The 12,858-nt window shown below is 41.3% G+C and overlaps 1 protein-coding gene across 1 annotated transcript in view; it reads right to left on the minus strand.

The window, feature by feature from the left end:
- Positions 1 to 6,869: 6,869 nt before the first annotated feature.
- The window catches only part of LOC121377556, a 19,258-nt gene continuing 13,269 nt past the window's right edge, over positions 6,870 to 12,858 (minus strand). The window contains exons 4-7 of the mRNA XM_041505603.1: positions 11,911 to 12,064; positions 9,962 to 10,173; positions 9,233 to 9,378; positions 6,870 to 7,043 (exon numbers count right to left, since the gene is read on the minus strand). Coding sequence (XP_041361537.1) covers positions 6,887 to 7,043; positions 9,233 to 9,378; positions 9,962 to 10,173; positions 11,911 to 12,064 — 669 coding nt within the window. The 3' untranslated portion in view covers positions 6,870 to 6,886. The remainder of the gene's footprint in view (positions 7,044 to 9,232; positions 9,379 to 9,961; positions 10,174 to 11,910; positions 12,065 to 12,858) is intronic.

Here is a 12,858-nt window from a genome sequence, read left to right on the forward strand (position 1 = left end):
CTTCACCCCTTGCAAGGGACATGAGATTTCGGCAGAATTTCTTAAATAAAATACTGATTTTTTTTAATTAATGTCCAAAATATATTACAAATATGTACACAAATACTGATGTTAAAGTAATATTCTGTGAAAAAAAAAGGGAAATAATATAATTTAGATCCGGCACCCAAAATGTTACCAATTTTGATATTGACCCATATATTAGGCCCTGGAAGAAGGTTTCGCAAACGGGTGGGCTTCGCGGACAGGTTGCTGACGTTCTAATACCAGGAAAGTACCCAAAATTGCTGGGCCGGATTTCTATGGGTAGAGCGCGCCGGGGATGCGGTTGGGGGAGGCCTCTTACCAGGCAAACCTAATGGCCGAGACCACCTTCGCCCTAACGCATCATGACACGGCGTCACCACTAACCCCCCGCCCCCCACCCCCACCCCACCCCCATTATATTGAAGATGTTGTTGTTGTTGAACTTCCGAAGTGACCCATAAAGTTCCAAGAGCATTCATGAGCTTACTATCCGTGGATGGGTCACCTATACGGATGACCACTTAAGGTCATTGCTATATAAAAATCCAGCAGTACACGAAGAAACAATAATCATTTGACGCGGTTAAGGTTAAGGATCACACATATATTGAGATCTAAGAAACCCGCTGTCGCAACTTCATAGGCTATTCTTTTTCGATTAGAAGCAACATTCCATAGACAGGATAGCACATACCACGGCCTTTGTTATATTAGTCGTGGTGCACTGGCTGAAGCGAGAAATAATTAAGGTTCAAGCACGCTATCCTGGATACACATCTCAGATATCTGGGCTGTCTGTCCAGGATAGTGGGTTAGGTGTTAGTTGGTTTGTTAGTGGTTGGTGAGAGAGAAGAGGATGTAGTGGCCTTACACCTACCCACTGAGACCTTAAGAACTCGCTCTGGGTGGAAGCCGGTACCGGGCTGTGAACCCTGTACCTACCAGCGTGTAGTCCGATGGCTTAACCACTGCGCCACTGAGGCCGGTTGCTAGCAACAATCAGTTTATTCAATTTACATGGCCTCTTAATTAATGACAAACATCACAGACTTTATATTGAGTTTGAATTTAAACAGAATCGATAACCAGTTAAATAGTTCTTGAACGTTGGTGCTGTTCGTTGTCGCTGGATGCATCCCTATTTTACGTAGATGACAAGAACTGTATATTTTGTTGCTGTCTGTAATTTTGAATAATAATAAGATACACAATATTAAACTTTATTGTTGATAGTTATATTGGTTTGCACATTTTATATAACGAATAACCCGTTAGTTACTTCAACACTTTAATAAACAGTGTTTGTAATTGTGTACTGTTATAATATGCCAAAGGTGTAAACGAATTGGTCTGTATCACTTCAAAAAGAAACCAATCAAGCCAAATATTATGTTTATTATAATTGACATACTATCTTTAAGGGAAGTTATAAATTACATATTATTCACGCTTCATTGGTGCGCGCGCACACACACACACACACACACACACACACATTGACATTAAATTTGGTTTATTATCCAACAAAATATATTTAGTATACATCTCTGGAGTAAAAACAAAAAAGTAACTGAATTTGATGATATGAAATATTTACTGTTTCATTGAATCAAAATGTATTTTACACTAAATTGCGGTTGTATTGTTTTCTGTTTGTTTTGTTTTATTTTGTGTTTGTTTGTTTGTTTGTTTCTATTGTGTAGATTCCTATATTTGTTACCAAAAAAACAACAACGCCACAAACATTTAACACAGAGACAAAGACATTGTCTTGTTATAAAAATGCAGGTCTAATTGATAGTAACATGCGACACTGATTAGTTGTATTATTATCTATTCCACTAATTTAATATACGTTTATGTAGTATCAGGCACGGCGGTGCAGGGGCTGGGGGCTGGGGGTCTACTCAATCAATCCCCCCACCCCCCTCCATGTCTACATTTGATATGCGCGGTGTACACTTGAGGTTGAAACCGGTATAGGGTAAATTATTTTTTCTTAAATAGACTGCGATTTTCAGCTAAAATGAAGGTTACTGACAAAAATACTTTTTAAATCACAAATACCATGTGTCACCTTATTTTGATGCAGGTAGATTAAAACTATTATGAGGTGACATACTTTTTATGTCGGTGGGCCCATTGGGCTATTTCTTTCCAGCCAGTGCTCCACAGATGGTGTGACAAAGGCCGTGTACTATCCTATATGTAGGATGTTGTCTGTATGAAAGGTCCCTTGCTGCTAATCGAAAAGGAATAGCTCATGGCGTGATGGCGGCGTGTTTTCTCTTTCATTATTTGCGAAGCCATAAAACCCCCAATAGAATGTGTTGCGTGCGTCGTTAAAGAAAACAGTTCTTCTTTCCTTCAGTTAGGTCTCGATTGGTTTCCTTTGGACAGTGGAGTCACCAAAAGTAGACGAACAAGATATGAATATAAATAAATGTAGATGGAAACTGTGTGCTCAGTGTACTCTGTCAGCCGTATCGCTTGTCACAGCTACCTAGTCTGTCGGGCAACATCCTGGTTTGTACAAAGTAGTTATATTACGTTACCAGTACGCCTGTGACGAGGACAGACATTTGAAAAGGGGTGTGTGGGCGGTAATTGGGCTAAGCCTTAAATGTAGACAGTACTGATGGAAAGAAATAAGGGAACACATCAAATTGTAGACCAAATCTAATTCACAACTAGCGTAGTAATGTCTGTATTTCATACCAAGTTGCAATGTGGGATTGAATGTCTGTAGTGTTGAATGTGCTGCCTAAATGTTCCCAGGCAACTTCTGACAGTATGAATTGATTTTTAATGCAGTCATTATTTCTACAAGTTCAAATCCCAGCAACGGCATGGGACAATTTGTGAGGCCAGAAATGAGTTAATTACCCCCTGCGTCAGTGCGTTAATATCTATGTATGTAACTAAACGTGCTATGGCGACACTACAGAATTGACGAATGCATTCATAATCATAAAACAAAAAATGCTTAATAGAGCAACTTTACATTGAAAGCTTTCCAGCCAGTACGTCACGAGTTGTATATCAAATACCATGGTATGTGCTATCCAGTCTATGGGATAGTGCATACAAAAGATCCCTTGCTACTAATGTGGGGAAAATGTAGCGGGTTTCCTCTCTAAAACTCTAGCCGATGATTGATAAATCAATTAATATGTTCTTGTGATGTCGTTAAACAAAACAAACTTTAAACCATCCATCGATCCATCCATACGTACGTACGTAACTACGTACCAACCACCCACCTGCCTGCCTACATCCATTCATCCATACATACATGCATATACATAGATAGTAGATATACGCACACCCATACATGTACATACAAAGTATATACATATTTACACAGCATATTTCATACTGTTTCCTATGATATGCCATTCATGAATCTGGTTGTAATAGGAAAACTCAACAGCTTCACGCAGATAATCGACCGTTCATTGTAGTCCATTTCAAACGAACAGATTGCAACCGAGCGAAAATCCCACTCGTTTGGGCAGGCACAGCTTCAAAATGTCCACATGCCTTTAATTGGTGTAACCAGAGCCCCAAGTCTGGTATATCAAAATATTTGTATGTGCCGTCCTTTCTTTAGGAAAGTGTATATAAAAGACCCTTTGCTGCTAATGGCAAAATGTGACTGGTTTGCTTTCAAGACTACATGTCAGAATTGTTAATTGCTTGACATCCAATAGCCGATTATTAATTCATTAATGTGCTTTAGAGGTGTCGTTAAACAAAAAACAATTTGAACGATTTAAGCAAATGTAACAAAAGTATATGGCATCTCTTGGCCCAAGAAGATGTCCCAAGGACATCTTGGGCCGAGCACTGCCCAAGAAGTCCCATTTGGGACATTTTGGGCTTCAACATGCCCCTCCATATTCGATGCATATCAGCAAAGCTACATATGGATCATGCTATCTGCTACAGATACAGACGTATTTGCCTTAGCTATTGCAACAGTGGGTGTACTTGAGAGATATGAACAGTGTATATATACCTGCTCACCTCATCCCGACCAAATTCATAGGGTAAAGGGAATGGGGATTGGTTCTTCTCCAATCTGAGAAAACAAAAAAATGTGGTGACCTGTATTTATGTGATGGATGAATGTTATAGTTGTGTTGATATATTGCATATAGTGTTTTTGACCACAAACGTTAACGTTGTTGCTTATGGGATTTTATATGGTATATTATAACCTATAACGGTATTCCAGTTGCCTATCTTGACGGAAAGCCTCAAGTTCGAAGTCGATCGATTGAGATAGTAAGTCAATCGATCGAGATAGAAAATCGATCGATCGAGATAGTAAGTCGATCGATCGAGCTATTAAATCGATCGATCGAGAAAAATAATTTGATGTGATGTCCTTTCCCAGCCACCGTAATACGTAGGCCCCTATAAACCTGTATGTTTTAGTTCTGAAAGCAGCATTCCCAGTCTGGAGCTCCACGCGGTAAGACGTGTTTGTTTCGCTTGTGCACACTGCACGTGCTTTCGTGTCCTCGACCTGGGGGTCCTTCACTTTGTTGTTTTTGTCAGCGAAATGAAGTTTTCTACTGGGATGTATGCGGTCATTGGAACTGATTGATCCGCTGCAACGCTTCTCGTTTCGACAGCCTGCACCACCAGGTTGGATTCTTTTTTAGCGAGATTTCTTGCCTCCACGTCATTTCTCCGGCTGACTGTCGACTTGTTTTTAGGTGACTCGTATGACGGCCATACTGCAGAACGCCACGGTTCTTCGCGTTTAGTCTCTACATGTCCGAGCCTGTCCTAGCAGCAATGGAAGATTGACCGCCCCACTCTAAGAAGAAATAGGAAACGGGGTCGGCCCCTACTACTCTTTTCTAGACTTTACTTTGCTTTATAGTGATACCATCTCGTATCCTCCGGAGTCGGGCCCGTCCGCACCACTATACCAACCCATGACGACTGGCCTAAACCCTAGTCTGATACTCCCTCTCGTTCAGACGGATCCGACTTCTCAAGATCTGTATTTCAGCACAGCACTACACCTTCAACGTCTAATGACTGTCAATCTAGGGGTTTTCTTGACGGGATGCAACCCATCTCGTCCCTATAAGTTGTGCACCCAAACGGCCTTAACGAGGCCACTGACGTGGACATATAGATCGGACTTTAAATAAACTTTTAGATATGCATTCAAAATTTTATGTCGAAATTACTTCTTCTTTTTTTTAATATTATTAAATAGTCCAATCCTCTCTTCTTTCTCTTATTTTGTTTTGGACTGCCCTTCTGAAATGCTCCAAATTATATAAATATTCAGCCGAGCAGTCAATTCATTTTATTTTTGGCTTGTAACCTTTTATTTTTTTTTTTTTTTTAATTCTATTTTTTACTAATTGCTATTTTCAAAATTCTGCCCATTTTCAACTCTACCCTCCCCCCATCCCGAGTCGGGCCACCGATCTTATCGGAGGGCGGACTCTGGATGGGCGTGTTCGAAACTCTAGTGGTATATGAGCACGTTAAAGTAGTTATCAATCAATACCATGGCCTTTGATATGCCAGCCGTGGTGCACTGGCTGGAACGAGAAATAGCACAATAGGCATTATGGTGGATAGGTACACGGATATCGGGTAAGAACAATGATAGCTCGAGAGCTAGACTGAGGTCAGACCAGGTCCAATCTGATTTAAATTAGCTCTAGTGGTCTAACAGCATTGCATGGACTCCCATGTCCAGGTGACATTTCATCTACTTATATTTATAACAATTTAAATATCTACCAATTATACTTCGCATTTTATAGCGTTATTCGGGAGCATACACATTCTAAAAATATCGGGCGCATACACATTCTAAAAATATCGGGCGAGACTATTTATGCAATAGGCGAACTTGTTGATCTATTTCAACATTAAAAAACTGAGGGAAAAGTGCAGTAATAAATGTATGCTAGTATAAACAGATTTTATGGCTATACCATCACGGAGTTATGTTTCCGTCTTGAAACGAATTTTATATAAAATTTTATATTGAAATTAGTTTCCGGCATACTTTGTAATTCACTCGAATCATTTCGTATACCCTCGGCATAATTCCGAATGTTTTCAAATTGTTTTCAAATCACTGGCATTATTTTGCAAATAATGTTTTGATTGGTCGAATGAAAGGTCAACTGGACATGAGCTCCAACGGGGTGCTGTTAGATCAACAGGTAATAGTAATTAACCAGTGGAGCTAATTTTAATTAGATTGGGTCAGGTCATAGGGTTTTACCTGCACATTCAGAGCAAGCTGTTGTAGCGCACGCCTGCCATGGGTATAGGTGGCGGCTTTGGCCGGCTCCTCTGCCCAGGACAGGACTGGCATTTAGACGATTTATAATGGCTCTCTCAGACAGAGGTAACTATTGCGAACATACGGAATTTCTGCCAACCGCCGGAAAGGCACAGATTTCCGCTCTAATAAAACACTCTTCGCTATAGAGTTATCTCTGGCTGAGAGCGATTGTAACCGTCCAAATGTCCGTCTAGATGTCGAACGGCAGAAAACTCGGGCTACAACAATGGTTAAAGTTTATTTTGTTAAACAACACCACTAGAGCATATTGATTAATTAATCATTGGCTATGGGTGTCAAACAGTTGGTAATTCTGACAAGTAATCATCAGAGGAAACCCGCTACATTTCCCCTAATGCATCAAGGGATCTTGTATATGCATTTTCCCACAGACAGGAAAGCACATACCACGGCCTTTGATATACCAGCTGTGGTGCACTTGTTGAAACGAGATTTTTTGTTTAGATGAATCGAACAACAATGGATTAAAACACAGAATCTTTAACACAATAATCATTAAATTTATTTCTTGTCTTCTATGCACGTGGTTATTCCTCCTGGTAGGTTCACATTGCCGTTGTTGTAGACGTAGTTGAGGATGTCGTACAGCCGTGGGTCGTGTTTGTGTATGTAAGCCCTGGCTTGTGATGCAGATGGGCAATGGTGTGAAGTTCCACACCTGAAAGATAGGCAGGTATGTTGAGTCTCGCCAAGTATAAACACAGTAAAACTTACAAAATATACCAGGAAAGGCGTGTACAGGCTGGTTATTCGTTATAGAGTTATTGAAGATTATAAATAGAACGAAACATAGACATTATACTAATGCATATAAGAGAGAGAGAGAGAGAGAGAGAGAGAGAGAGAGAGAGAGAGAGAGAGAGAGAGAGAGATGAGAGAAAGAGGAAGCGAGAGAGAGGAGAGAGGGTGAGCAAGCAGATGAGAAAACATACACTGACAAGACAAAAGAGGGAGAGAGAGAGAGGAGAGCGAGAGAGAGAGACGAGAGAGAGAGAGAGGAAGGAGAGAGAGACAGAGAGAGAGAACAGAGACAGAGAGGAATGTGTTAAGAGAGAGAGAGAGAGAGAGAGAGAGAGAGAGAGAGAGAGAGAGAGAGCATGTGTAAGAGAGAGCAGAACGAGAAGAACATACAGAGAGAGAGAGAGAGGGAGAGGAGAGAGAGAGAGAGAGAGAGAGAGAGAAGAGAGAGAGAGATGTGTTAAGAGAGAGAGAGAAGAGAGACGAGAAAAATCGTAGAAGGAAGAGAGAGAGGGAGAGAGAGAGAGAGCATGTGTTAACGAGAGAGAGACAGAGACCAGACAGACATTACAGAGCAGAGAGAGGAGAGAGAGTGAGAGAAGAGAGAGAGAGAGAATGTGTTAAGAGGAGAGAGGGTGTGCAGATAGAGAAAACATACACTGACAGACACACAGAGGGGGAGAGAGAGAGAGAGAGAGAGAGAGAGAGAGAGAGAGAGACAGAGACAGAGACAGAGAGAATGTGTTAAGAGAGAGAGAGAGAGAGAGAGAGAGAGAGAGAGAGAGAGAGAGAGAGAGAGAGAGCATGTGTTAAGAGAGAGAGACCGAGACAGACATACAGAGAGAGAGAGAGAGAGAGAGAGAGAGAGAGAGAGAGAGAGAAGAGCGAGAGAGAGAATGTGTAAGAGAGAGAGAGAGAGAGAGAGAGAGAGAGAGAGAGAGCATGTGTTAAGAGAGAGAGACAGAGACAGACAGACATACAGAGAGAGAGAGAGAGAGAGAGAGAGAGAGAGAGAGAGAGAGAGAGAGAGAGAGAGACAGAGACAGAGAGACAGAGAGAGAGAATGTGGTATGAGAGAGAGGGGGCAGAGACAAAGATAGAGAAACATACACCGATAGACACACACATAGAGAGAGAGAGAGAGAGAGAGAGAGAGAGAGAGAGAGAGAGAGAGAGAGAGAGAGACAGACAGACAGACAGACAGACAGACAGACAGAGAGAATATGTTAAGAGAGAGACACAGAGACAGAGAGAGACAGAGATAGAAAGAGAGAGACAGAGATAGAAAGAGAGAGATAGAGAGAGACAGACAGACAGATAGACAGAGACAGAGAACACTTATCGCTTTTAATTATACCCATTTAATGTATTTGCTTATTTCCCTTGTCATATCCAATTACGTTTCAAGCGCGCTGTCCTCGGCACAGACCGACTATCCAGATATGGTTAGCGAGAGAAACATCAGTACAACTGTTTCACATCTCCCCAATGTAGTCCTATGTGCACTCACTCATAGTTTGGGATTTAGCGCAGTTGGTAGAGCGCTCGTCTGAGGTAATAGGGTCGAACCTACTCGCGGTACCCATTTGGATTTTCCGTCTCACATTATCTCCCAGGACTGGTGTATCAAAGGCGATGGCATGTGTTGTCCTGTCTGTGGGATGGTGGATATGAACAACGACATACCATATAACCGTAAATACAATGTGTTGACTACGTCATTAAATAAAGCATTTCTTCTTTCCTTCACTCCTAGTTGAATCCCATACTGGAAGGCCACGCCAATATCTACCTGTCATATCTATAATGGTTAGCATGGTCAGAGGTCAATATATTCAACACCACAATTGTTAATGTGAGTGTAAGTACGTGTGTGTGTGTGTGTGTGTGTGTGTGTGTGTGTGTGTGTGTGTGTGTGTGTGTGTGTGTGTGTGTGTGTGTGTGTGTGTCATTTTGAATTGGTTCGTTGTTTTTGTTGTTTGTTTGTTTTTAATTTTTATATCAGTAATAATTGCATACTTTATTTTCGGCGAAAGTACACGTGTTTTTACAGAGATAAAAAATAATGCAAGACTATGCCGCAAATAAAACACAAAGGGGGTAACTCACTTGTTCATTCCTCCAGCGCTGTTACGGTGAATGACGTTGTACCACGCCGCCGTCGCCTCGGCGAAATACTCGTTGTAATTAGTCATCACGTAGGCGGAACTCGCCCACAAAGCCTTCGACTTGGCGTGCGTGTAGGCTGATTTCACCTTGTAAATATAAAAGTCGAAAACGTTAGGGCATATAGTCTGTTTGTGTCAAAAGGGAAACCGATGAATTGACTTACAACTTTATAAAGAATAAATTAAAATTTATATAAAAACGTATTATTAAGTTTTAAACCCATACCAAATCAAATAAAAAAATGAATAAAATGTGAGTAAAAAATGTTTTTTCAATCTTTATAATTTTTTATTACCATCAAATTGCGTAGATTATATGTTCTTTTTTGGATGCAGGTATGAAGGCAACTGATGGAACAGCCAAAGTAAAGCTCGTGTAATTCTACCTTTAGTCTTAGTGTACTGCAGTATCGATTACTTCAGTGACGATTCAAGTGAAGCTGTTCTATCATATTGTTTCACTCCTGTATTTTAAATGAAATTTAATCTCTATAATATGATGGTGTTTTGATAAGAAACCTTGTTTGCGTTTTATAGCAACCTCGAAATTCGCTAGCAACAAAAAAAAAAAAAAAAAACAAAAAAAAATTGATGCATTCAGCAGAGTTCAGTACATTTTAGTGCCTGAAAATGTAGGTACTGTTTTACTACACATGGTCTGTTCACCTACCTTGTTGTGCATGGTCTGGTTCAGTCCTCGACTCAGGATCACGTGTGCAAACTCGTGCACCAGTAGGTTTTCGCGGTGATGATAAGGGTCACGTGACGTACACATGACGTTATCGTCCAAGATGGCGGCCCTTTTCCCGCCAACTGCCGCCATTGTCTCGTACTTTCTCCCGTCGAATGTGCAAGTGCGTTTACAGCTTCCGTCACACCTGTCTTAAGAGAGAACAAGGTGTATATTTCCAAATTTAAAAAAAGTTTGGTTTGTTTAACGACACCACTAGAGCACATTGATTAATTAATCATCGGCTACTGGATGTCTAACATTTGGTATTTTTTACCTAAAGATGTAGAAAGGAAACCCGCTACATTGGGATCTTTTATATGCCAGTCGTGGTGCACTGGCTGGAATTTCCAGATTAATTCCAGTATTGGTAGACTTTATCACAACCGTATAAGGGGCGAGATTTAATTCAGTCGGTTGACTTGGTGTGTTTATCGTTATGGGGCCGTTTCACAATTACGTTTGCGAACTCGAATATGATCAATGTAAAGGTGGTTAGCGTCAAATATAGAATTGTTGTTGCATTAGAGCGGGAATCTTTGTCTACCGTGTGGTAGTCAGCCATTCCGCGTTTTCGCTGTAGAGTGATCTCTGGCGGAAGACGTCCGTCTTGTACTCGGGCTAGTCATAAACACGAGAAGCTCCGAATGCGTCAGAGAGGGGCCTAGTTCACTAAACTTTCACAACTGCGATTTCGCAATTTAATGCAAAACGATTTGTGTGAAGTGGACATGCTATCTGCGGTATTGACTTGTGCGAGTGAGGCATGCGCAGTCTTGACCACCGGCCCGACCCCGGCCCGACCCGGCCCGACCCGGCATGGTCGCAGACATACTTTTGTACACTACACAAATAAACCAATTACACATTTCATAAATTTGGTTAGCTTCACATACAGATTACAAAGACCATGCGGTTGTTTAAGAGAGCTTAATGATACCACTAGGTGCCCATATACCACTAGGGTTTCGAACATGCCCATCCCGAGTCCGACCTCCGGTAAGATCGGTGGCCTGACTCGTGATGTGGGGTGGGGGGGGGGGGGGGGGGGGGGGGTAGTGTTGATAATGGCAGAATTTTGAAAATGGCAAATTTTGAATAATTTTTAAAAAAGAAGAAAAAAATTACAAGCCAAAAATAAATAGAATTGACTGCTCGGTCGAATATTTATATAATTTGGAGCATTTTAGAAGGACAGTCCAAAAATAAATAAGAGAAAGAAGAGAGAATCGGACTATTTAATAATATTTTTAAAAAAAAGTAATTTCGACATAAAAATTTTAACGAAGGTCTAAATGTTTAAAGTCCAATCTATATGTCCAAGTGAGTGGCCTCGTTAAGGCCGTTAGGGTGTGGAGGTTGGCCTACGGCGAACTGATGAGCGGAGAACCGGCAAAGGCGGGGATGAAGTGCTTCCATCTCTGGTCGGCGAGGATGGTTATAACACTCCGGTAGTCGATGCTGAAAAGGGCCTTGACGATCCTGTGGATGGTGTGGCTATCCATCTCTCTAACTAGGACCGCTTGTCGGTAGACTCCTTCTCGGCGCTGAGTTAGTACCAACCCCGTCTTGCCGGCTGTAGATTTGATGGTGTGTAGCTCGTAAGCGCTTCCATCAGGCAGTTGTTTTAGTTCTGGTTCCACTAGTCCGCCCATCAGTGATGCCGGATCCGAGGTGTCCCCCTGCACGAACTTCAGGAAGCCGGACCTGATTTTCCCGATCTGAACTTTCCAGACGGCTTCCGAGTCGGAGGGGGACGGTGCCTGTGAAGGTGGAGGCCTTGCCTTGTCAGGCTGGTCGCTCGGCTTAAGAGAACTTAAGAGAAATTTGTGAATTACATCAGATCTAGGTCAGAGATTCGTAAAATATACCGAGTTCCGAATGCTTACTGTGGCACTCGGGTGTGTTCGCTAAACGGTAATATTCCGGGTAGATGGTGAGTTTCTCCGACTTGGTAAACACGCCAACAGATCCGTGAGTTGAGACCCGACTGAAGATTGATGATGGCATGTGACGTATCATGTGACTAACTATCAGCGCCGCCTACAATCAGAAAAAAACTACGTCTGTGATGTATACAATTGGACATAAATAGGGCATTTAAAGTATTTGACACTACCTGTATTATTAGATATCAATAATAATGTTTGAAGGAGGTAGGGGTGGAAATGCAGGGCTTCTAGAATGTGTTATATATAATGTAACATACACTAGCCATGGGATCAGTGATTAGCCACAATTAAACATTCACTAGTCCTATTTAACTTTAAATTAATACAATTTTGGTAAGTAATAGTAACAATCAGATATGTCACCTAAGGAGGGAGATACAGCTTAAAACACCGACATTGGGGGTTGGGGTGGGAACAGGATATTCGTATTTACAAAACAGATTTAATTACATTTTTTTTTTCGCTAGACGTCGGGCATGGCAATAGTAGTTACTTACTAGACCAACATTGAATATCACTAGCTATTGGAGTGGGCCTACCATAATCTAGAAGCCCTGAAATGTGGCTTACACACATTAAATACGATGGCTGTTAACCTGATAAGGTTACTTTCTTTTGGTTTATGATATAAACGTGGTGATTAATTTATTGTTAAAGTTTGTTTTGTTTAACGACACCACTAGAACACATTGATTTATTAATTATCGGCTATTGAATGTCAAACATTTGGTAATATTGACATATAGTCTTAGAGAGGAAACCCGCTACATTTCCCATTAATATTAAGGGATCTTTTATATGAACTAACCCACATACAGGATAGCGCATACCACGGCCTTTGATATACCAGTCGTGGTGCACTGGATGGAACGAAAAAACGCTCAA

Source organism: Gigantopelta aegis, chromosome 7 (genome assembly GCF_016097555.1).
Source record: "Gigantopelta aegis isolate Gae_Host chromosome 7, Gae_host_genome, whole genome shotgun sequence".
NCBI classification, from domain to species: domain Eukaryota; kingdom Metazoa; phylum Mollusca; class Gastropoda; order Neomphalida; family Peltospiridae; genus Gigantopelta; species Gigantopelta aegis.